General features: G+C 36.8%; 1 protein-coding gene and 1 pseudogene across 7 annotated transcripts in view; one reads left to right on the plus strand and one right to left on the minus strand.

Annotated features, from left to right (window-relative positions):
• Cenpc (centromere protein C) overlaps window positions 1-24791 on the plus strand; it is a 62748-nt gene that overhangs the window by 11096 nt on the left and 26861 nt on the right. For 5 of the 7 annotated variants that reach the window (XM_052199770.1, XM_052199769.1, XM_052199771.1 and 2 more), the window contains exons 5-11: window positions 186-285; window positions 3665-3947; window positions 5335-5544; window positions 8616-9217; window positions 14912-15191; window positions 16996-17078; window positions 21051-21104. In XM_052199770.1, the coding sequence (XP_052055730.1) occupies window positions 186-285; window positions 3665-3947; window positions 5335-5544; window positions 8616-9217; window positions 14912-15191; window positions 16996-17078; window positions 21051-21104 (1612 nt within the window). Of the gene's footprint in view, window positions 1-185; window positions 286-3664; window positions 3948-5334; window positions 5545-8615; window positions 9218-11060; window positions 11234-12161; window positions 12163-14911; window positions 15192-15702; window positions 15850-16995; window positions 17079-21050; window positions 21105-24791 lie in introns of all 7 variants that reach the window. The other 2 variants (XM_052199772.1, XM_052199767.1) reach the window with 2 other exon arrangements.
• On the minus strand, window positions 6793-6907 carry LOC127696929 (uncharacterized; annotated as a pseudogene).

Raw genomic sequence — 24791 nt, forward strand, 5'->3', positions numbered from 1 at the left:
ATATAATCATGTCTGGTGCTTTAACTGTTAAAGCTATTATGCAGTGTCCCATGTTTGTTTATTTCCTCACTGTTGAGTAGGTCTTTGTTGGTCTTTCTTCAGCTACTTTGTTGTTTAAAAGCATGTGTCTACTCAGAACTGACAATATAATAAAAGTCCATCACATGTCTTTCTTCTGTGCTTAGTGCCAAGCATCACATTCAAAGTCAGTCCCGGAGTCGTCAAGGAACAAAGAAACGTTTCTGCAAGTTTCTGCAGAATCGAGTGAGGCTGCTGGTGGATCAGGTTGGTAGCATACACACTTAGAAGGGGGACAGAATACTCAAGGGAGCAAATATGGAGACTAAGTGTGTAGCAGAGACTGAAGGAAAGGCCATCCAGAGACTGCCCCACCTGGGGATCCACCCCATATACTGTCACCAAACGCAGACACTCTTGTGGATGCCAATAGGGCATGCTGACAGGAGCCTGATACAGCTGTCTCCTGAGAGGCTCTACCAGAGCCTGACATATGAGGGGGGACGCTCGCAGCCAACCTTTGGACTGATTACAGCGTCCCCAGTGGAGGAGTTAGAGAAAGGACTGAAGGAGCTGAAGGGGTTTGCAGCCCCATAGGAAGGAAAACAGTATCAACCAATCAGAGTTCCTAGGGTCTAAACTACTAACCAAGGAGTGCACATGGAGGGACCCATGGCTCCAGCCACATATGTAGCAGAGATGGCTTTGTTGAGAATCAGTGGGAGAAGAGGCCCTTGGTTCTCTGAAGGCTCAATGCCTCAGTGTAGGGGAATGTGGGGGTGGGTGGGAGGTGGGAGTGGGCACACCCTCATAGAAGCAGGAGGAGGAGGGATGGGATGGGGATGAGGGGGGAGAAATTGGAAAAGGGAATAACATTCTGAACTGTAAATAAAGAAAATATCCAGTTTTTTAAAAAAAAGCTTGAGGACAAAGACTGTGTATACATTGTGCCAGGATACAAGATCAGAGTCAGGCTAGGGATAGTTGTGGTTAGGGTAGGGTTTTTTTCACCCCTTTGCCTTTTCTTTCTCTTACTTTGGGATAGGTGCTGCTACTTTTTTTTTAACATTTTCCTTATCTTTGTTTCAAATTAGAAGAGTACTATTCTGTTTGAGCTAATAGACTCAAAGATTTATATGAAAAATTTAGTCATTGCTTTTATCATTTTGTTGGGGGAATTCTTGGACCCTTCCATACCTTCATTGGTGCTCATAAATTTAAAAAGTACTAGCATGTATGTGATGTGGTTGCCCTTGGGCCATGTCTGTTTCTAAGTGATCGCTCTCTGTTTAAACTTTTGCCTTACTCATGTTGGTGTGGCTATGGTACTGTGATTGTGTGTCATGGCATGCATATGGAGGTCAGATGGTTACTCTGAAGTACTCCCTCCTTCCTCAGTCACATGGCTTCCAGGGATGGAACTCCTGTTGGACGCTTGCTTAGCACTGTTTGTGACTGAAATTGCTTTTATTTAATTTTTGAGACAGGATCTTACTATGTAGCTCTGGGACCCACTGTGGAGATTAGGGTCCCTAACTCAGTGGTCACTCTGTCTCTTCTTCCCAAGTATTGGGATTAAAGTTGTTGCCATCATGATATTATATATCATGAGTTATATTTAATTATAATATAATTAATATATTAGAATTATATATGATTCTTATATATAGTATATATGAATTTTATATATGAATTTTATACAGTAAAATCCAGAACAATCTGGATTTTATCTATAAAGTGATATAATACTTTATATTTGTTTTGTCAGATGCATTCATTAATTTTTCTCTTCTGAATTTATTATTTTTTTGTCTTGAATCTATTAAATTTAATACACTTTTGAACTTTGACCTTTTTTTTTTTACTAAGTCAATATAGTGTTAACACTCTAGGTTTATAGGATGTATAATTCAAAGTCAATATTTTCATTTATTTGGCTGCCACTCAACAAAATTTTTCTTTGAACTTCAGTTTTATTCAGTTCCCAATAACTGTTAAGAATTCTACCCAGTATGGCTTTCATGTAGTAGTAATTCTGAGAATCATCAGTTTTGTTTCTGTCTTTTACAATATATCTATATCAATATCTATATCTAGTACAATATACACATACACACATATGTATATACACACAATATATGGTATTATACATAATATATGTATATATTATAATATATATTATGTACATAATACATGTATATATTATATATTATAATATATAATATATGCATATATATTATAATATATATTATGTACATAATACATATGATACATAATATGTATTACATAATACATAATACATTTGGCTCACCACTGAGCCAAAAGCCCATTATATATTATGTACATAATACATAATATATATTATAATATATTATGTATAATACCATATATTGTGTGTATATATTTTGCTATATATAGTATTATGTATATATATACACGCACATATATGCATGAATGTATATATAATGCCTTCAAGATGCTAGAGTTGAAGGGCACAACCTAGCACTTCAGGCAGAATGGAGCCTCCGTGTTATAGAGCCCATGCTGTGTAGCAAGGGTTGGAGGTTTCCTTTAGGGTATGTTCTTACTGAGATAATATGGCTTCCCTCCTTCCTTTGTGTATTGTTGGTTCTGGGTTTCAGACCTCTTAGGTGCCAGGGGCAAATGGGAGGTGAACACAAAGCCCGAGAAACCATGTTGTGAATTCTTCCTTAAATCTTCAGTTTTCTAGGGAGTTTCCCTGCTTTCAGGTTTCAGAGCCTTGTTATTGTTGATGAATGGATGGTTTCTAAGAAATTTAGTTGTGTTAAGAGGGAGAAGCAGGAAAATGACATCTCACCACTGAGCCAAAAGCCCATTTTGTTATATTTAATTTTTTTATTTTTGTTTTTTTGGTTTTTCGAGACAGGGTTTCTCTGTATAGCCCTGGCTGTCCTGGAACTCACTCTGTAGACCAGACTGGCCTCGAACTCAGAAATCCTCCTTCCTCTGCCTCCCAAGTGCTGGGATTAAAGGCGTGCGCCACCACTGCCTGGCTATATTTAATTTTTTTAAATCTTTGTGTTTTAGAGCAGTGAGTTAATAAAGCTTATAAAAAGCAAGTTATAAACTTGCTGTTTATAAAGCAGCAAGTTAATAGGCATTTTACTTTGATATTTGAAGACTGAAGGTGATTTTCTGTATGTATGTATATTCTGTATATGTATAGGTACCTGTATGCACATATGTACTTACATACATGTTACATGTATACCTATAGATGGATGTATGCTCATCTAGCCATGTGCACTTACTTGCTGTTAGCCTAAACATAGCAGAGGCTCATCATTTCTTTCACTTTTTATTATTTTATCTATGTACAAGCATTATATCTCAACACTGGACATAAATTTAGAGTTCCCGTGTTTGAGGATTTCAGTCTTTCCATAACTGCAGTTAGGGTGGACCTTCAGTGCATTAGTTTGGTAAATTAAGGTACTTAGTACTCTTAAAGTACTTAGGAAATTTAAGAGGGCTTTGAATCTAAACTTAATGAAAAGTTCTTCTCTGCAAGCTTCTAATTAAGTTATGGTTAGATTTTAAAAGTACATTGGATTTAAATACTATTTTAAAATACCGAGAACTATCATATATAATTTTGTTTTAGTTAAGGCTAATGATGTTTATCAGAAAAGTCTGTCTACTGATGCTGTCTCCAAAAGTACACCACAGTCAAACAAGATGTCAAGTAAAAAAATACCAGGTCAGCGTGGTGCGTCTGATGAATTGTACTCATCTGTCGGCTCTCCTATGGTTCTTCGGGATGCAAACGTGTTGGTGTCGCCGAAAACTGTTCCATCTGCTGGTCTACAGAGAGTGGCTTCTGTCACAAGGAGTTCAGGGTGTATGCAGTCCTCAAACACAGACTTTTCTTTTAAAACCAAGAAAAGGTAATTTTTATTTAAGTAATGAAAAATTATTTTTTATCCTTGTATTAAAAATGTTAATTTAGCCTTTTATGTAGATTTGAAGCAAGGGTTTAAGTGATATTATGAGAAAGCAATACTTTTTGCTTAGCTTTAGTTTTTATTTAATAGTAAGGAAAGCATTAAAGGACGGCCACAGACACACACACACACGTGCGTGCTCGCACATAAATTATGTGTATGGTTGCTCATATTTTCTCCACCTCATAAGAAACTTGCCCTGGACTGACCTAGCTGGGGGAGTCATGACCAAGGGAGAATCATGGCTTTTGGTACTCAGGACGTCATGGATTCGGTGATGATAAACAGAAACAAACACAGAGGCAGTTTGAATCTGAATGTATTTAGCAGCTTTCAAGCAAGGGCTTTTATACACGAGGAGTTGGTATCACCATTTCAAAAGATGTATCCAATGAAGCAGGCACAAAGAACAATTAACCATTTGGCACAAGGAAATGCAAAATCAATCAGGTATAATGTTTCCCATGTAACAGATTTAGAGGATCAATCACAGATAATATCAATCTTCCTGATTAGAATACAGAGTCACTTGTAGTTAGCAGCAAACCTTCAAAGAGAGTTCAAAGGTCCTTAAGAACATTTGGTCATACCCCCTAGGTCCTAATGAATTTCCATGAGTAATCCTTATCTAATATCTAGCTTTCACCTTATAAAAACTTCTTGAAATTTAATTTAAAACTGTACTTAATCAATGCTTTCCATACCACAGTGTCAGAGACACCCTCATCTACACACGCATAGCCATATAAATTTACATGTTGTTGGGAGGTTATTTTATGTTGTAATTATGTAAATGACTTTGAGACAAAGTGTTGTAGTTCTTAGAAAAGAGTTTAAGGGCCAGTGACTCTATTTCAAAGAACGGATTCTTATCCATCTTACTCGGCTATTAGGATCATTTTGTGAAAAAGGAAGAGAGGAAATTGAAAGCAAACAAACTGCCATGAACTAGGGCTCAGAATTATCCTCTAGCTAGAGAGTTCCACAACCGGTCCCAGGAGACCTCCTCCCTTTGAAGCCTAATGCCTCAGTCTGTGGAACTTGTCACACAGAATGTACTGGAGTTGGTGTGGCAGAAACTGTTTATGTTTCCTACATGCTATTTGTAATTGCAAGGGTGAGAATTAGGTCCTTTCTAGAACAGAGGTATAAACACAGTTCCATTTCTTAGAGCTTTCCATTTTGCTATTAGGGTGCAAAAACAAAACAAAGCAAAACAAAACAAAACAAAACCCCAATGGTTATTTAAGGTACTTTGTTATTTGAAGACCTTTGTACTGAGTGTAATTTGCCTCATGGAAGGATATGGCTTACCTTTTTAACCTTTCAGGTTAAACTTTGAAGATGAAGTTATTTCGAACACAGGAGCAATAGAGAACAATGCTTTACAAATAGAGGATGACACATCCAAGGGACAAGAAGGGACATCATTGGAAATCACTCAGAATAGAGATTATCTGAGCTCTGAAGTTCAACCACAATCTAAAAAGAGTTTTTCAGAATTGTATTTAGAAACTGTCAAGAGGAAAAGTAAATCCAGGTAAAGTTATGAAACCGTCCTTCTGGACATTTCTTCTTTTTCATTCGGTGAACCGTGTCTGGGGATTCCCAATGTTATTTAACATAGAAATCTTTTTCTTTATTTTTTTTTTATTCAATTATAAAAAATTTTTAGAATTTTGTAGAATGTGTTTAGTTCATTTGTATCCCTCGCCAAACTCTTCCCAGATCCATACCCCAGTTTTTCTTCAAATGTAGATTTGTAGCCTCTTTTTTTAAAAAACAACAACAACAACAACAACAAAACAACAACAACAAAACACCTGTCAGATTTGTATTGTGTTGCCCATATATTCTTGGATGTGTGGCCTGCCACTGGAGCATAGTTGACTTACTAGGGCTACATCCTTAGAGAAGACTGAGTCTCCCTCTTCCAGCATTGGTGAGGGGTGGGATTTTGTGCTTATCTGGGCTGATTTGAGTTTGCACAGGTCTTGTGTATATTGTCACAACCACTCTGAGTTCATATATGTAGCTGCCCTGTTAGGTCTGGAGGACGCTGTTTCTCTGTAGGCCACTTTTGCTTTGACTCTTGCATTCCTTTCCCTTCTCCCTGTCAGTGACTCCTTAATTATTTGATTACTTGAGAGTAGCAGACATGATACAGATACTCCTTTAGGTCTGGACACTTTACACTTTAATTCTCTGCGTACTTGCACCAGTTGTAGGTCTCCTTTGTCTACTACAAATACTTGCTTCTCTTGAGTGGGGTTGGGAGCTAGCTGCATTAATGTATGGACATAAGGAAATCCAATAGGACTCAGTTTAATAATATGTCCATTTAGAGAATAAGATAGATAGCAGGTTGTCCCCTGGGGCCTATGACCTATATAGCCACAGTGCCAGGTACGGGTTTCATCTTGTGGAGTGGCAGCTAAATCCAATTAGGGAGTGGTTGGTTACTTGTGTGCTACTCAGACCATGATTGTATCAGTGAGCCTATCCTGAGATGAGTCATTTTATGACTCAGATAGATGGTGTCTTCAGTAATAGGGTCTTATTGTCAATTCTGAAGGCTAACCAACATCACTGACAATATTCTGTAATGTTTGGGAGACTGTGGGTCCTAACTGGCCAACAACTCCAAGAGAAGCAACCCATTCCTACCACTTGGTGTTTTGTTAGCCTGTTGTGGCTAGTAGGGTTGTTATTGCTCTGTTCCAGGGTAACTCTGAATCTCATAATTTTAGTTTTCTTTCTCTCTCCCCTCTCATTTGTGTGTGTATGAGATAACTCTTGTATGTATCAGAAACTCATACTGAGCCATGAGTTCTGAGTTGCCAGAGGATTTATTATTGTCTTCCATGCCTTTGTCCATAAGTTGAGCAAAATATAGAAATGGTACGTTTCAGTTTTCTTAATGGCTGACTAATATTAAATTGTGATAGTATATCACATTTTCATTATGCATTCATCAGTTGGTAGACATCTAGGATATTTCCATTTCTTAGCCATTGGGAATTTAGGAATGTCACCTCTAGTGGCACAATATGATGTCCCTGGCTGTCCCGCTTAATCATTCATTCAGTTTCCCAAATCAACAAAATAGAACAGTCTTATCCCATCATTCCCAGCTGTGATACAGAGCATCCTTGAATATGATGAGCAGGTGCCTCTAATAAGAGGATAAAGAGTCCTTTGGGATTATACTCAAGAGTGGATGATTGATTCATATGATAGTTCTATTTGTAGCTATTTGAGGAATCACCATGCTGATTTCCATAGTGGCTCAAGTAACTTGCTCTCTCATTAGTAGTGCTTGAGTGTACCTATGTTCCTACATTTTGCCAATATTTGCCCTCTCTCTCTCTCTCTCTCTCTCTCTCTCTCTCTCTCTCTCTCTCTCTCTCTCTCTCTCTTAATCTTAGGCATTCTGATTAGCAAAGGATGAAGTCTCCAAGTTTTGATATATATTTCTCTGATGGCTAAACTTGTCCTAAAATAAAATTTAATGTGCTCCATCTGCTTAAACAACTTGTTGCACTTAATAATGTGCATATAGGGATTTCTAAGGTCTGACCACACCTAAAATTAATGGCAGCTAGGGTAGAATTCTACTGCTTCCTTTATTGGAAGAAATCAAGTGCCTTTCAGTTTTTCTAGTGAGGAGTTTCTGCATTACACATTGCAGTGTGTAAGCCAAGTCCATGTTTGTTTGGCAGTTATTATTTTCTCTTAAAGACTAGGCTTCTAGGGTTTTTCAAGTCTACTTCTGAGCTTTTACTTCCTGCCCTTAGTTTTATTACTTTATGTGTTTCTTAATTTAGACACCTTTCCAGTTTAGAGGTTTGTTTGTTTGTTTGTTTTTTCCTGACAGCGTGCTAATAAACACACTAGGAAATTTTTATAATATATTTGTTTTTTTCTGACAGCGTGCTAATAAGCACACTAGGAAATTTTTATAATATATTGCATTATGGTGAATAGAATTTCTCTTTTGTTCAGTTTTTGTTAGCACTTCCTCCCCACTCTATGTATGAACATAAGCATGAGAGTTGAACCTTAAGATCAAATTTGTATGTTATAGTTCATTTCTATAAATGAATAATTACTATATTTCTTTCATTTGACATCTGTGTATTTGGTGCTGTTATGAGAGAATTCTGTTAGATATGAAAAAAACAAGAAACCATTCAAGATCAGTTATATTGTTCTCTTAAAATATTAGGTATGGTGGTTTATTATATTTAATCTTGTTGCATTTTAGATATGAAGAAATATAGGTATCTGTCCAAATAATTTAATCAAACATATATAGATATGGCATGCATTTTCTATTGTAAGTAAATACATTTGGGTTGTAATTATACAGTTATGAATTTCAAGGTTTTAGTATATATAGTTAATGAAGGGCATTAAAATAGATGCCAGCTTTAAGTTTCTATGATTTTCTTATTAGTATAAAATGCAGGGAAGATTAAAGAAAATTGAGGAGGTGTGTGAACTGCTTTTTAAGCAGATAGAGATGTTATTTCCTGTATAAAATATTTATTCAATAGACAAAGATGAATCTTTGGTCTCTCTAAGCGTTACAGTAACCTTTTGTTTTAGCTCTGTTGTTAGGCACACAGCAGCAGCCCCACCTCCTTCGTCTCCTCCAAATGACATGAAATTATTAGAAGATGAATTTATTATTGATAGGTCAGATAGAAGTTTTTCAAGTCAACCTTGGGTGACGATACCAAAGAAAGGCAGACATCTGAGCCACCATGTGCCATCTCCTGAAAACATTGCAGTGAGTCCAGGTAAGAAGTCAGAAGAGAAACCTCATAGTTTAGCTAAATTGACTTTTATAAGTAACACACAGTCTGATAAGGCTTGCCCAATAGAGGAAGCCCAGCTCTCTGTTGAAGAAAACTTGGGAACTAATTGGACATATGAGTTGGAAAATGATTGTAGATCTACAGAAAATAAGATGCAATCTGAGAATGCCAAAAAACCATCCACATGGAAAAGGACTAAGAAACAGAAGCAGAGGAGAGAATTGAACCTTAAAGTAGCTGAAGAGCTCCATATGGGACAGAGTAAAAGTGGAAATAGGAATATGTCAACAATTTGCCAAGACAAGTTACAAATAAGTTCAAAAAGAAATACGGAAGACTGTGAAGAGGTGAGGAATGAGCCTATTCCCAAGAAACATATGTCAGCTCTTGGTAAGTATTCATATTAATTCAGAGTATGAGTACTCTTGCATCACTTTATAATTGTTAGTATTTCTCCTAGCTTTGCGAGGTAAGCAACAGAAAGCTCCTCTAAAGATTGACTAACCTTTTTGGGGTTCTTCTTGGGAGTCTCTCTAGGTATAGTTCAGGGCAGACTCACTTGATTTTTTTTTTTTTTAAGTTCCTAAGGCAGAAACATACATGGAGAAGTAAAAGACCAAAAACAAGTTATTCCTCTGCTACTTGGTCATTTTTATGGGGTATGCAGATTCACATAACTATACGGATGTGTATAGGATGAAAGTAGAGGAACAGAAAATAAATCTCTACTCAATACTTCCATAGCGCTTTCTTTATAGCTTCATAAATACTTTTGAATATTGACTAGTTAATAAATATACTGTTCTGATATCTTGCTATACTGATTGTGGTTTTTTATTGTTACAAATTGCCACACACTTAGTAGATTAAACAACACACTTAAATTTTTAAATTTTTTTTTAAATACATAGCTTTATTTATTTATTTTATGTATATGAGTACACTGTTGTTCTCTTCAGACACATCAGAAGAGGGCATGGGATCCCATTGCAGATGGTTGTGAGCCATCGTGTGGTTGCTGGGAATGGAACTCAGGTCCTCTGGAAGAGCAATCAGTGCTCCTAACCACTGAGCCATCTCTCCAACTATTTTAAAAAAATCTTATGTAGTTCTTTATGTCAGAAATTCCATGGTATTGAGACAGACAGACTGAAAGATCTTTGGGTAGCTCTGTTCCTTCTGGTGTGTATGTAAAGGGCTGCTCCTTGCTTTTTCTGTCCTACCTAATTACCCATAATCCTAGACTTGGTCCTTCTCCATCATCAAAGCTAGCAATGGCCTGTCTACTGTCATTAATTTTTTGCTTCTCCTGCTATCATCTCAATTCCTGGCCAATCACAAATTTTAAGGATACATGAATTGAGCCAGTAGGGTTAGTTAATCCAAAGTAACCCACTTCAAGGTTTATAATTTAGTCATATTCAATGCCTTCTTCCAAAATAAGATTTCAAAACAATTAAAATGAAAGGCAGTAATTTCCTGTCTTATTTTTAAGTAGTGATAAGTACAAAGAAACAGTGCTTTGTATTTCAAAAGGCAGTCAGCTTAGGGAGCTAGACCGCTTTAGTGCTTGCCTTCCTATCAGAAGGACCTGAGTTTGATCCATAAGCCCCGAGTCAAAACAATTATAGCTGTTGTGGTTTCATGTACTTGTAATACCAGTGCTAGGAAGGCAAAGGTAGGCCGATCCCTAGTGTGATGGTCAGCCTAAGTGCTGAGTACAGGCAGTGGTTCTCTCAATGAAATATAAATAAATACATAAATGACAAGAGGTGACATCTAGGGTTGTCTTTTGGTTTGCACACATGTGCACCTGTATGCATGTGCCTATATGCACAGGGCGCATATATGACTCTTTTAGTTCATGATAAGCAATGTGCAATGTTTACATTTAATTGACAGAAAATCACATCTTATTGAAAACATGTTCTTTCAAAGAAACAGTGGTAAAAATGAAATAGCTCATTAGATAAATGTAAGATTTTTTTTTTTTTTTTTTAGACAGAGTTTCTCTGTGTAGTCCTGGCTGTCCTGGAACTCACTCTGTAGACTAGGCTGGCCTCGAACTCAGAAATCCACCTGCCTCTGCCTCCCAAGTACTGGGATTAAAGGCGTGCGCCACCACGCCCGGTAGTAAGATGTTTTTATAATTGAGTTTTATTTATTTAAAATCTTTTGTGAATTTCTGAAAACTTATATTTTGAATAGTTTTTGTGGTTTTTCTTTATATTAGAAAATAAGAAAAAAAAGAATAACACTCAAACCAATAAGGAAAAATCTGGAAAGAAATATTTTTCTGGTGGGTCCAAGAACAAATTTGTTTCTGAAGAAATAACTTTGACTTCCAGGAAAGATCATAGACTTTCTAAGCAGCCATCTGAATGGTGGATAGTAAAACCAGATAAAGTTAAGTATTTTTATTTAATTTATCTTTATTGAAGGGTCCCTACAGTCATTCTCTATGATGTTATGTGTGAATTATTCTCACTATATAGAAAACTTTTTTGAAGATAAAGTTAAATTGATTCACTATTGTTAACTGAAGTATAAAGTTCTCCAGTGGTGTGCATGTAGACATGTGCTGTGGGCAAATAGACAAAGTCAAAAGTCCTTGTGCTCATGAAGATTTACATTCTATGAGAGAAGAGGATATCAATAAAATAATTCACATAATGATAGGTGTCTGTCAGATGAAGGGTAACATCAAGAAAGACAGCAGGGGTGGATAGGTAGAATTGAGTACTACTTTGGTACAAGGTGCTATGAGTGGATAGGTTCCTACAGAGAAAGATGATAAACTGAGAAATTTGGAATTATAGGATGATGTCTTTTCTATTGCTATGACAAAATACTCTGATAAATGCAACTTATGAGAAAAAAGATTTCTTTTGGCCTATAGTTCTAGAGGGTAAGACATGGCATGAGACGGCTAGCCCCTTAGATTGCTTCCAAACTCAGATCCCAAGACCAGTGAGTGCACGCTACTGCTCAGCAGTGCCCCCTCTCCACTCTCCAAGATGGCAGCCAAGGAATGGTGCTAGCCACTGGCTGTGGGTGGGTCTGCACACCTTAATGAACATTATCACGATTGAGCTAGTTCCCATAGGCACGCCCAGACCCATCTCCTAGCATATTTAGTTTCTGTCAAGCTGACAGCACTGACCATTATAGATGGTCAGGCAAGTAATGTACAAAGCCAGAGAAAAGATTATTTTATTTTATTTTTTTATTGAAAAGGGAAGTAAAAACATTTTGTGATAAAATTAAAGATTTACATGGAAAATATTTTTCAGATAAACATGTCAAAATTGACAATTTTCATGGAAAATTAAAGAGTAAAGTGGTAGACATGTAAAACTGCTAAATTAATTGAAATATGGAATAGAAACATTTTATGATAGAATTGAAGATTTACGTGGAAAATATTTCTGATGAAATTGTAGAAAAATGTAGAAAAACATGTTAGAATTGAAGATTATCATGGAAAATTTTATATAGATATAATAACGGTCGGCATAAAAGTATTCCTAAGTTGATTGAAAGTGGAATTATAAGCATTTTCTGATAAACTTGAAGATTTACATGGAAAATATTTCTGACAAAATTGAAGAAATATATAGAAACACGTTAAAATTAAAGATTATCATGGAAATTTATACAGATAAAATGATAGGCATAAAGATACTTCTAAGTTGATTGAAGGTGGAATTATAAACATTTTCAGATAAAATTGAAGATTTACATGGAAAACATTTCTGGTAAAATTCAAGAAATATATAGACAGGGGTTGGAGAGATGGCTCAGTGGTTAAGAGCACTGACTGCTCTTCTGGAGGTCCTGAGTTCAAATCCCAGCAACCACATGGTGGCTCACAACCATCTGTAATGAGAGTGGATGACTTTTTCTGGTGTGTCTGAAGACAGCTACAGTGTACTTCCTTCATATAATAAATAAATAAATATTTAGAAAAAAGAAATATTTAGACAAACATGTTAAAATTGACTATTTCATGGAAAATTTTACATATAAAATGGTAGATATAAAAAGTCTTTCTAAATTAATTGAAGGTGGAATTAGAAACATTTGTGATAAAGATTTACATTGAAAACATATCTGATAAAATAGAGGAAATATATAGAAAGACATTAAATTTGAAGATTATCATGAAAAATAATGCAAATAAAATGGTAGACATAAAAAATCATTACTAAATTAATTAAAGGGGAATTACAAACATTTTCTGATAAAATCGAAGATTTACATGAGAAATATTTTGTTAGTCTATGTCTTTTTATTGGGGAGTTTGGTCCATTGTTGTTAAGAGATATTAAGGAGTAGTGATTGTTGCTTCCTATTGTTTTTGATGATATTTTTATGTTTGTGTGGGTATCTTCTTTTAGGTTTGTTGGAAGATTACTTTCTTGCTTTTTCTAGGGTGTAGTTTCCCTCCTTGTGTTGGCATTTTTTTTTTTTTTATCAATTATCCTTTGTAGGGCTGGATTTGTGGAGAGATATTGTGTAAATTCGGTTTTATCATGGAATATCTTGGTTTCTTCGTCTATGATGATTGAGAGTTTTGCTGGGTATGGTGTAATTCTGATAGGTTTGCCTTTATACGTTTCTTGCCCTTTTCCCGTTACTGCTTTTAATATTCTTTCTTTGTTTAGTGAATTTGGTGTTTTGATTATTATGTGCTGGGAGGACTTTCTGGTCTGGTCCAGTCTGTTTGGAGTTCTGAAGGCTTCTTGTATGTTCATGGGCATCTCTTTCTCTAGGTTAGCGAAGTTTTCTTCTACAATTTTGTTGAAGATATTTACTGGGCCTTTAAGATGTAAATCTTTGCTCTTGTCTATACCTATAATCCTTAGGTTTGGTCTTCTCATGGTGTCCTGGAGTTCCTGGATGTTTTGAGTTACCAGTTTTATGCATTTTGCATTTTCTTTGACTGTTGAGTAAATGTTTTTTCTATGGTATCTTCAGCACCTGAGGTTCTTTCTTCTATCTCTTGTATTCTGTGGTTGATGCTTGCATCTATGACTCCTGAATTCTTTCCAAGATTTTCTATCTCCAGAGATGTCTCACTTTGTGATTTCTTTATTGTTTCTACTTCCACTTTTAGATCCTGGATGGTTTTGTTCAATTCCTTCACTTGATTGATTGTGTTTTCCTGTAATTCTTTAAGAGATTTTGTGTTTCTTCTTTAAGGGCTTCTGCCTGTTGACCCATTATCTCCTCCTATATTTCTTTAAGGGATTTTTGTGTTTCCTCTTTAAGGGCTTTTACCTGTTGACCGATGTTCTCCTGTATTTCTTTAAGGGAGTTATTTAAGTCTTTCTTGAAGCCTTCTAATCAGCATCATGAGATATGATTTTAAATTCAACTCTTGCTTTTCCGGTGTGTTGGGGTATCCAGGACTTGCTGTGGTGGGAGAACTGGGTTTTGATGTTGCCATGTGGCCTTGGTTTCTGTTGGTAGGATTCTTGTGCTTGCCTTTCGCCATCTGGTGCTAGTTGGTATTGTTGCCTCTGGCTGGAGTTTGTTCCTCCTGTGGGCCTCTGTAAGTCTGTGTCCTTACTCTTCTGAGTTCAAAAGTGAAAGCACTGCTGGGAGATCACTCTCTCCTGGCGGGCTTTGCACAGAAGGCTGTGAAGTCTCCCCGCTCCCTGGTGCAAATGGTGGCAGGAAGACTTCTGTCCCATCTGCTGCACTGATCTTGTGCCCTGTGTGCTCCTAGCAGGTCCCCTCCAGAGAGAAGGTGGAGACCTCACCTCTGCGCTCAGAGTGAGAGTGCTGCCAGAGATCACTCTCTCCTGGCGGGCATACACAGAAGGTGTGGAGTGTCCCGGCTCTTTGCTGCGAGAAAAGATTATTTAAGGAAGTTTATAATGGGATTAAAAAATCTTCTATATGTCCTGAGAATACAATTGAAAAACAAAGAGTTTAAAAAAAATATATATATATATATATATGGAAACAAATTTAACCTATGCAGTTTTTATATGTAAATGTAATGATGTTGGTATTTCAGTGAGCCAGATCATATGAACAGATGTGCTAATTTTAAATTGTTACTGAATCTTTCAGGTTCTGTTGATGGAAATTCTTCAAAAGAAAATGAATCATCAGTGGTATATCCTAAAAGAAAGAAACGGACTAAGAGAAATCACGTATCTGAGAATACTGGGAAGAAACCTTGTCCATCAAAAAGACAGAAGACACAGATCAGCTCAACAGTACAGAGGTCTTTAAATGTAAAGGGTTCTAGTGGAACTGTTAGTGGCCAGGGTAACATTTCTAGTTCCCAGAGGAAGCCATTGAAAAACATTGAGGCAGACTCAACTCAGAAGAGCCTCCATATTTCTGGGTAATTTTTCTTGTATTTACAATATAGCTGTCTTTTCTTTTTCTCATTCAGAATTGTTTGGTTTGGCTTTGTTATGCAGTATTCAGAGTAAGAGTAAGCATAAAGGACTTTGACAAAGTTGTTCTTAAATTCAGTCTCTGCAGTTAGCTAGGTGACCCCTAAGCACAATACTACTCTGAATTTGTTTCCTCACTTGGGAATTTGAAGTGATAGATATTTAGTTGTATAGTATATCACATAGACTGTTTACATTAATGCCACTTGGTGTCACTTTTTTTTATTAGTTTCAGCCCAGGTTTGTATTCTCTCTCTCTTTTAAATTTGGAGTCTTTGTAAACTTCAGATACCTTCATGAACCTGATTCTACATCTTAAGGTTTTCAACTGAACATGATGAATACTTACTATAGTCAATTTTATATTGCTTGTATAATTATTTGTATATTGTTCTTCTAGAAGGAAGAACGTTTGAAAATAAAATTGAAAACTATTATTTTAAACTTTTTTCATAGACCTAAAAGAGGATCTAAATATCAAAACAGTGTTATGACATCACAGAATGTTCATTTAAAGTCTCATACTGAGGAATATACAAACAAGACACAAATGGTGTCTACTTTAAATTCAGAAGTGCCTAAACATTCAGTGTGGGAAGAAAGGTGTGTATGCAGTGTAGTGGTAGTAGAAGTCACTCACTACACTAGTTATCCATTTCAGTGTAGCAGTTTATTCCCAAACAGCATTTGATTTTTGGTGTTGACTTGCAAACATGTATTTATTTATACCTTGTGTGAGCTGGGAATCTGGGCAAGGGGTACCTAACTGAACCCAGTATTTCTTCTTTGTATTTTCTGTGAAGACTTGACTACAACTGGACGACCCACTTATGTTTCTCATGACTGTTGGCTGTATTTTGGTAGTTGGCTTTGGTTTCTTGTTTTGTGGCAGCTAACTTCCTACAAAGTAAATGATCTGAGAGAAGAAAGTGACCGTAGGGGAAATCAATGCCTTTTGATGACTTAAGGTCATCCTAAGTCCAGACCACATTCATGAAAAGGGAAATGAGGTTTTACCTTTTGACAAGAAGATTGCCAAGGACTTTGTGGATGTATTACTAAAACATCTACTCACACTGAACAAGTGAGATCAATCTGCTTGTATTATCTGTGAACTGTTAAAACCTTTAAAAGTGAAAGACTAATAAATGAGGGCAACTTCTCAGCCGCTAACGGGAGGACTAGAGTTCTTTACTGTGTGAGGGACAGTGGTTGTTACTTAGAGGAGGGCACATTACGTAGGCAGCCGAGGCACTGGGCCTGCTGATGGACCCCAAACTGGCCTTGAATTTTCCATCCTCCTGCCTCTTGAATACTAGGATTAAAGGCATGTTCTGCAAAACTTAGCTAGAGCTTAGCTATAAGCTCTATATAACTTATAAGTTTAGTCAAGTTTAATAGCAACATTATTTTACAAAAAAATAAGAGAAACCCACAAGCATATCCTAATTTTAAAAAGAAACCATCTACAAAAACTGAAATTAAACATGTAGGAGCTGTCCATCTGCCATCTCTCTCTCTCTCTCTCTCTCTCTCTCTCTCTCTCTCTCTCTCTCTCTCTCATTTAGATAGATTTGACTCAATGATGGGATCAAATCATAGTCCTTGCTTTATGCTGTGTGGAAATACATTCTTGATGCCCTATTGTGTCACTTTTAATTTCTTAAGAAAGAAACATGATAGTTTTGAGACATACCATGAAATTTAGACACATAGAAAAACACAAATTTTATGTGTTTTGTTCTTAAGTAGACCCTCCAGGTTCAAGAATTGTAAAATGCCTGACATCAGTAGTTCAGAAGTTGGTGATGGAAAGGACCAAGAGAGTTTGGGTAAGTTATTATTTTCTACGATCTTGGTTTCTAAGGCACTATGAATATAAAGTATTCTGTATTTATTTAAATTTTCAGTAGTAGCAAATGTGGATCTACTATTAACTTCCTACTTCCAACTTTATAGTTGGAAATGTGTTGAAATGGTCTAGATGGGTCTAGGCACTTGCTACTAAGCCTAACTACCTGAGTTGAAGTCCCTGGAATCCACATAGCAAAGGGAGAGAACTAATTTCCACAGTTGTCCTCTGCTCTTCACACAAATTCCTTGGCATATGTATCTAATAGCCCCTGCAACAGGATGGACGGACCGATGGACAGAACAGACTGACAGATCAATAGATAAATTTGTTAAGCTTATAAGGAAATACTTAAAGCAGCAGTACTACATGTTGATGACTAATGAAGATAGGTGGTTGATATATTGGGTTCATTATACTGTTTTCCTCTATTTTATATAAGTTTGAAAGTTTTCATGCCTCAATACAGTTTTACAGTTTTTTTGGTGCTGAATATAATGTTACACTATCTTTTTTATTACTACTAATTCACTAATTTTTTTTTTTTTACTGTTTTTACATTTATATATTTGTTTTTAAACTTTAACACTTTCTATATTCTTTATCTTTTATTTGGTATAGAAAGTGAATTTACCTGAGTAAAATTTTGAATAGTTTTCCCTATACAGTATTTTGTAATATGTTCTTTTAAAAATATATTTTTAAAGTACTGAAATTTTGGGTTTTTTAAATTTTTATGTTAATGAGCATTTTGCCTGCATGTGTGTCTGTATCATATGTATGACTGGTGCCTTTTGATGTCAGAAGAGGGCATTGGATTCCCTGTAGCTAGACTTTCCAGATGGTTGTGACCCACAGTGTTGGTGCTGGGTGGAGTGTGTTTGTTATTTGTTTGTTTTATTGATAGTAAATTTTGGAAGTCAAGAGGAATTACTGATTGATTATAAGAATGGTGGTTATAAGAAACAAACACTAGAAAGAACATTAAGGTTTTTGGTCTAAGCATCTGAGACAGCATTGTTCTTATCCAATGGAGACTTGTGAAAGGAGGAACAGATACAACAGAATCTTAGATTTGAACATGGTAAGCTTGATAGTTTTATGATCACCTGTTTCCTTTGATGGTGATCTGTTAAACAGTAGTAGTGGTGAGATGTTTGCTGCTACAGTGTTTTTGGCTTCACTTGTAGTCTACAGAAGCCATGTTATACACCTTAGATAAAGCTAGAATTCTGTCATTTCTTTTAGATGTTTCAACTTGATGGAGTGTTCTTAAAAAGTATTTGCTTATAATTTTCTTAATTTTAGGGGGGTCTGTTAAAAAGTTTCCTTGTCTATTTCTCATACTGTTAGTTTGGGCCCTTTCTTTTGGCTAGTTGGGTCAGGGATCTGCCAGTCTTGTTTTTCTCTGCAGAGACCCAGGTCCTGGATTTGTTAATTCTTTGTATTATTTTCTTTGCTTGTATTTCATTAACTTCTGCTGGGTTTGGATTTGGTTTGTCCTTGTTCATCTAACTCCCCCCCCCCCACACACACACACACATACACACATACACACATACACATAGGGTTTCTCTGTATAGCCCTGGCTGTCCTGGAACTCACTCTGTAGACCAGGCTGGCTTTGAACTCAGAAATCGGCCTGCCTCTGCCTCCCAAGTGTTGGGATTACAGGCGTGTGTCACCACCTCCCGGCTTGTTCATCTAACTTTTGAGTGGCATCATTAAGTTATATTTGCAGGTTTTTTTATTTTGTAATGTACGCACTTATACATTTCCCTCTTGGGAGTGCTGTGAATGTGGTCCAGCAGTTTTGCTGCATGCGTTATGGTTTCTTTTTCATTTAGTTACGAGAAGTCTTTTTTTTTTCTTGATTTCTTCTTTGCCCCATTAATCATTCAGTTATGAGTTCTTTGTTCTCCATTAGTTTGTGTACTTACTGGAAGTTTGTTTGCTATTGGTTTTAAGTTTTATTGTTTCATCATGGTCGGATAGGCTATAGAGAGTTATTTCAATCTTTCTGCATCTGTTAAGAATTTTGTGTGTGTGTCCCAGAATATTGCTTTTAGAGAAAATTCTATGTGCTGAGTAGAATGTATATTCTTTTGTGTTTAGATAGAATAATCTGTAGATACCTGGTAAGCTTTGTGATCGATTAATTCTGATATTTCTGTTTAATTTTTGTTCAGAATACCTGTCCATTGCAAATTGTAGGATATTGAAATCACATACTATTAATGGGTAGATGTTAATTTGTTCTTTTATTTCAGCAGTTCACTTTTTAGGAAATTGTGTGCCCTACAGTTTGGTGCACATTTGTTTAGGATAGAGATGTCATCTTGGTTAATTCTTCCTTTGATTAGAATGAAGTGTTCTTTTATTCTGATTATTTTAGCTTGAAGTCTATTTAGTCAAATATTAGGTCACCAACACACTTTCTTGCTTCCTGGTGGCATTTGGTTGGAATTCCTTTTGCCACCTACTCACTTTCAGGGGCCCCTATCTTTATAGATAAGTTGAGTTTTGTATAGAAAACAAAAAAAAAGATGGCCTTCCTTCCTTCCTTCCTTCCTTTCTTCCTTCCTTCCTTCCTTCCTTCCTTCCTTCCTTCCTTCCCTCCCTCCCTCCCTCTCTCCCTCCCTCCTCCCTCCCTCCTTCCTCCCTCCTTCCTTCCTTCCTTCCTTCCTTCCTTCCTTCCTTCCTGTTCTTGTTGCATGTCTTTAATCCCATGGGAGAGAGATGCTGGAGGATCCCTGTGAGTTTGAGACCAGCCTGATCTTCAGAGCAGTTTCCAGGACAGGCAGGGCTATACAGAGAAACTCTGTCTAGAAAACTAAAATAATATTCATGATAAAACAACAGTGTAGGGGCTGGAGTGATGCTTAGTTATTAGGAGCTTGCTGTTTCTAAAGCAGAGGAGCTGAGTTTGGTTCTCAGCACCTGTTACCTGGTGAGTCTTTTACCATCTGTAACTAGCTCCGGGGACCTGAGAGCCTCTTCCGCCTCCTCAGTCATTTACATGCACACCCTCTGGCACACATGAAAGTAAACTAAATAAAAATGTTTTTATGAAATATGCTGTGCTCATCAGCAAATTCTACAAAATGATAACCCTTCTGTATCAGTACACCATACAGATATATGTGTATATCAGAATTTGATATACATTTATGAATTGGAGGTTATTTTCTTTGAAATGACATTTTTTTCTAATTTATTGTGATAGTGGCTGTTGAGTCTACGCAGTATTGCCAGAGCCCACTGTTTCCTCCCTTCCTCGCTCTCTCTCTCTCTCCCCCTCTCCCTCTTTTCCTCCCTTCCTCCCTTCCTCCCTCCTCCCTTCCTCCTTTCTTTCTCTTTCTTTCTTTCTTTCTTTCTTTCTTTCTTTCTTTCTTTCTTTCTTTCTTTCTTTCTTTCTTTCTTTCTTTCTTTCTTCCTTCCTTCCTTCCTTCCTTCCTTCCTTCCTTCCTTCCTTCCTTCCTTTCTTTCTTCTAGATTTTCTTCTTTTTATTTTCCATTTATTTAGTTACATATTTATTTATTTACACTCTAGATTTATTCCCCCTACCCCCATCCACCCTCTGACTGTGGGTTTTATTTCTTCATCCATTCAGCAAACCTGTGTGTTTTCAGTGTAGAGTTGAGACCTGCGCCTTCAGGTTGTTACTCGCCATCATGCCAAGCATTATTTGCTGATGGCTCACTTTCCACTCATGAGCAAGGGAGAACCCTGCTTCGTTTGTTAATCCTAATGATCGTGCTCTATAAATATGCTTATTATATCAAAGTGTCCTACTGTTTTTCCTTAGCTTGTATTGTTTATCAATGAAAAATTCAAGTATAAGTTAGATTTTATGTTTAAATCTTATTTATAGTACTTATTAAGATTAATTAATTAGAAAATTAGCAGGCATATTGCATTGTTTATAATGTTATCCTTTGTATTTTGCAGATTTGACAAGAAGTTCTAATATGGTACCGGATAGGAATTTACATCACAAATTAGGTAAAATAATTTATTCTTAGAGTATTTCCATTGAAAAAATAGTACTACTGAATCTCTCTTTAAATATAATTTATTTAAGCAAGGAAAATATATCCCGGTTACTCTTACATATTTACTCAGCATTTCATATCATTATAACCCACTGAGTTACTGTTCTGTTGCTTATTTGTAAGTCCTATAGTCCCTTTTCCCCTCTGTTCTTTGGTACCACTCAAATGAAGAGGCTAGCGGAGATACTGACAGCCGGTGATGTCCAAGAGCTGCTCTCCTCTCCCAGTTTCCCCTGGCTCACTCCCATTCCCGCAGCTCGAGGGGCAAATGAGGAAACTGCATTAAAATGTCACCACAGTTGACATGGTGCATTTAAAAGTTGATAATTTTCTATCTTCATCCATTCATTCTGCCATTATATGTCATGTTCGTCAGATTTAATGATGAGTTCCACTTTGTCTAATATTAAAGCTGAACTAGCTTTCTGTTTGCATTGACATGCTAAATCCCATGACAATAGTTTTTAAATATGATTTTATTTATTTTTATTGTGTTTGTGATCACCTCTGAGTCTTTTCAAATTCCATGCATGCTTTCCAACCACTAAGCTGCCCTCATAACCTGTAATCCTTTTATTTGAAAGCTTATAAACACAGATCAGCGTACTATACTGTTTAGTCAAATTCAGTAGCTTCTAACTTAGTAAAGGAATTCAGTCTATACAAATTATTTCAGATAACAACATGCTTTCTTTTCCCTGGACTTAATGAGTATTTTAATTTCCCACAGTAACTGGTTTCCTTTGTCTTTGCTAGATGAGTAGAATGACCTTTTCTTTCCTCCCTTCTGTCTTTGACCATTTCAAAAATTGCCGTGCTTTCCCTTCACACACTTGGGTGCCCTGGCATTGGGCATACACATATCTCTTCCCCTACGATTATATCCAAACGATACCCTTTAGGACTAGATGTGTGTCTCAGTAGTGCTTACCTGATATTATACCTGAGGTTATCGCTTAACACCTCCTCTAAAACAAAACAAAACAATTAAAATCACAAGGAAAAGTAATCCTTACCAAGATATTTAATGTTTTCTATTTTTCCTCTTGATAAAAATAAAACATGTTGATTAATTTTATTTTTTCCTTTAGCCTATTCTAAGTTTTATTAAGACAATACAGATTCCAATGTATTGTACAAATCTCTATCTGATCACTTAGAAAACTAGTCACGTGCTCAGTACACGGAAGAAAGACTCTCATAAGTCAATGAGCAATGAGTCAGGCTTTGTAAAATCTCCTCTAGAATGTAGTCGAAACGTAAAGATTTCTTCCAGTCGCTAGGCTTGCTAAGTAACATGCATGAGTTGGATACAGACAAGCATTTCATGTTTCCTCTCCTATGTGGTATCTGGAGTTTTTTAAAAAAAGAAGGAAAGAAAATTAGAGAATTAGAGAGGGATAAACTAGGAAGAGATGGGGTCAGAACAAAGTAAGAAGGACAGGAAAAGGTATTATGTGGAATTGACCAAAGTCCATTACCTACAAGTATGACATACATGTGCCATGATGAAGGCTAATCAAAATGTTAAAGTTTTTCTTAATTTAAAATTTTTTCATATAATGTATTTTAATCATATTCTTTTTCCAGCCCCAGCAGTTCCCAGATCCTCTCCACTTTCCAACCTGCTCATATTTTCTCTTTCTCAAAAACAAAAGGAAAGCAAAAACAATTCAAAAAAAGAAAAGGAAAATGGCAAAAAACAAAACAAAAACAAAAACAAACAGACAAACAAAAAGTGTCAAAACCCACGGAGTGCATTTTATGTTGGCCAGCAACTCCTGTGCATGGGCTCTACTCTGGAATGTGACGCTCTATTGGAGAAAAATACTTTTCCCTTTCCCAGCAAATATTAGTTGCAAATAGCTTCTTGGTTAGGGATGGGATTTTGTATTTATTTCTCCTTTATGTTTGGGTGTTTGTCTGGTTTGAACCTATACAGGTCTTGTGTGTGAAGTCTTTATGAGTTCATATGTGTATCAGGCCTGGAGGATACTGATTCACTGGAGTCTACCAACACCTCTGACTTTTACAGATTTTCTGACTCCTCCCCTCATAGATCACTGAGCCTTCACGGGAGGGCTTTGATAGACATCCCATTTATGGGTGAGAGTTCCACCCTCTCTCCCTCTCTGCACACTGGCCAGTTGTGGGCCTCTGTTTTAATTCTTGTCTACTTCAAGAAGAAGTGGATCTTTTGAGGGCTGAGAAATGATCTGACCTATGGGTAACAGTATGTCACTAGGAATCATTTTATTTCTGTGTTCCTTTAGCAGAAAAATTATAGACATTTCCCAAACGCCTATGATCTTCCTATGCGCTGGCTCTTGGCTACTTTAGTAGTACTAGGCATGGGTATGATCTCATGGAATGAACCTTAAATCCAATCAAAAAGTGGTTGTTATTCTCATAACATAGATGTCACTATTGTGCCAGTATATGCTCTAATCAGGTTGTTGTAGGTCTCTGGATTTGTAGCTGAATGATATTCATGATAACTTTTCTTTGGTAGCATGAAAAGAACCTCACTGTTCATTAGTAGAGGTGAAGCTCTAGGTCATAATCAGCTTAATTTCTTTGTGTTTGATGACGTAAGTTGTCTCTTCAGTTATAGGGCCTTATTGCCTGAGGTTGTAGAGAGTAACCAATAGCCTTGACCACAACTTGTAGTGTTTGGGAGGTGGGCTGGTTATGGGACTCCTTTGGCCAGTTACTCAACACGATGTAACTCATGCCTAGCACTGGAGAGTTTAGCATATGATGTTTCCCCCATTATATGATGACTTCATTTAAGTGCCTTTAATTTTATGTATGTATTTTAAGAAGCTTACAAAAAGGTAGGTTCCCTGTGGTTTTTCAAAAAGCTGTTTTAGATGTCCCTCCAAAAATCGCCCCCCCCCCCCCAATTTAGCCTTCTTAGTCCAATTTCCCCTTTATCTCTTTATAATCTATATTCTGGTGCTCATTCCTTGGGAGAGACCTTTCTTCCCTGGTATTTAACTAAGTACCAAGTATTTAACCTCTGTATAGTACAACTTGAAGTCTAGGATGGTGATAACTTTAGAAGTTCTTTTATATTCAGGATTTTTAAAAATATATATTTTATTGGATATTTTCTTTATTTACATTTCAAATGTTATCCCCTTTCTTGCCCCCACCCCCACCCCTGTATTCCACTCTCCCCTCCCCTGCTTCTGTGAGGGTGCTCCCCTACCCACCCACCTGCTCCTGCCTTCCCACCCTCAAATTTTCCTACACTGAGGCATCAAACCTTCACAGGACCAACGGCCTCTCCTCCCTTTGGTGTCCAGCAAGGCCAATGTCCTCTGCTACATATGCAGCTGGAGCCATGGGTTTCTCCATGTGTACTCCTTGGTTGGTGGTTTGCTCCCTGGGAGCTCTGGTTGGTTGATATTATTGTTCTTTCTATGGGGTTGCAAACCTCTTCAGCTCCTTCAGTCCTTTCTCTTAACTCCTCCATCGGGGACCCCCGTGTTCAGTCCAATGGTTGGCTGTGAGCCTCTGTATTTGTGAGATTCTGGCAGAGCTTCTCAGGAGACAGTTATATCAGGCCCCTGTCAGCAAGCACTTCTTGGCATCCACAATAGTGTCTGGGTATCCTTTGTGTGTTTGTATT

This window comes from Apodemus sylvaticus, chromosome 11 (genome assembly GCF_947179515.1).
Source record: "Apodemus sylvaticus chromosome 11, mApoSyl1.1, whole genome shotgun sequence".
Classification (NCBI taxonomy): Eukaryota; Metazoa; Chordata; class Mammalia; order Rodentia; family Muridae; genus Apodemus; species Apodemus sylvaticus.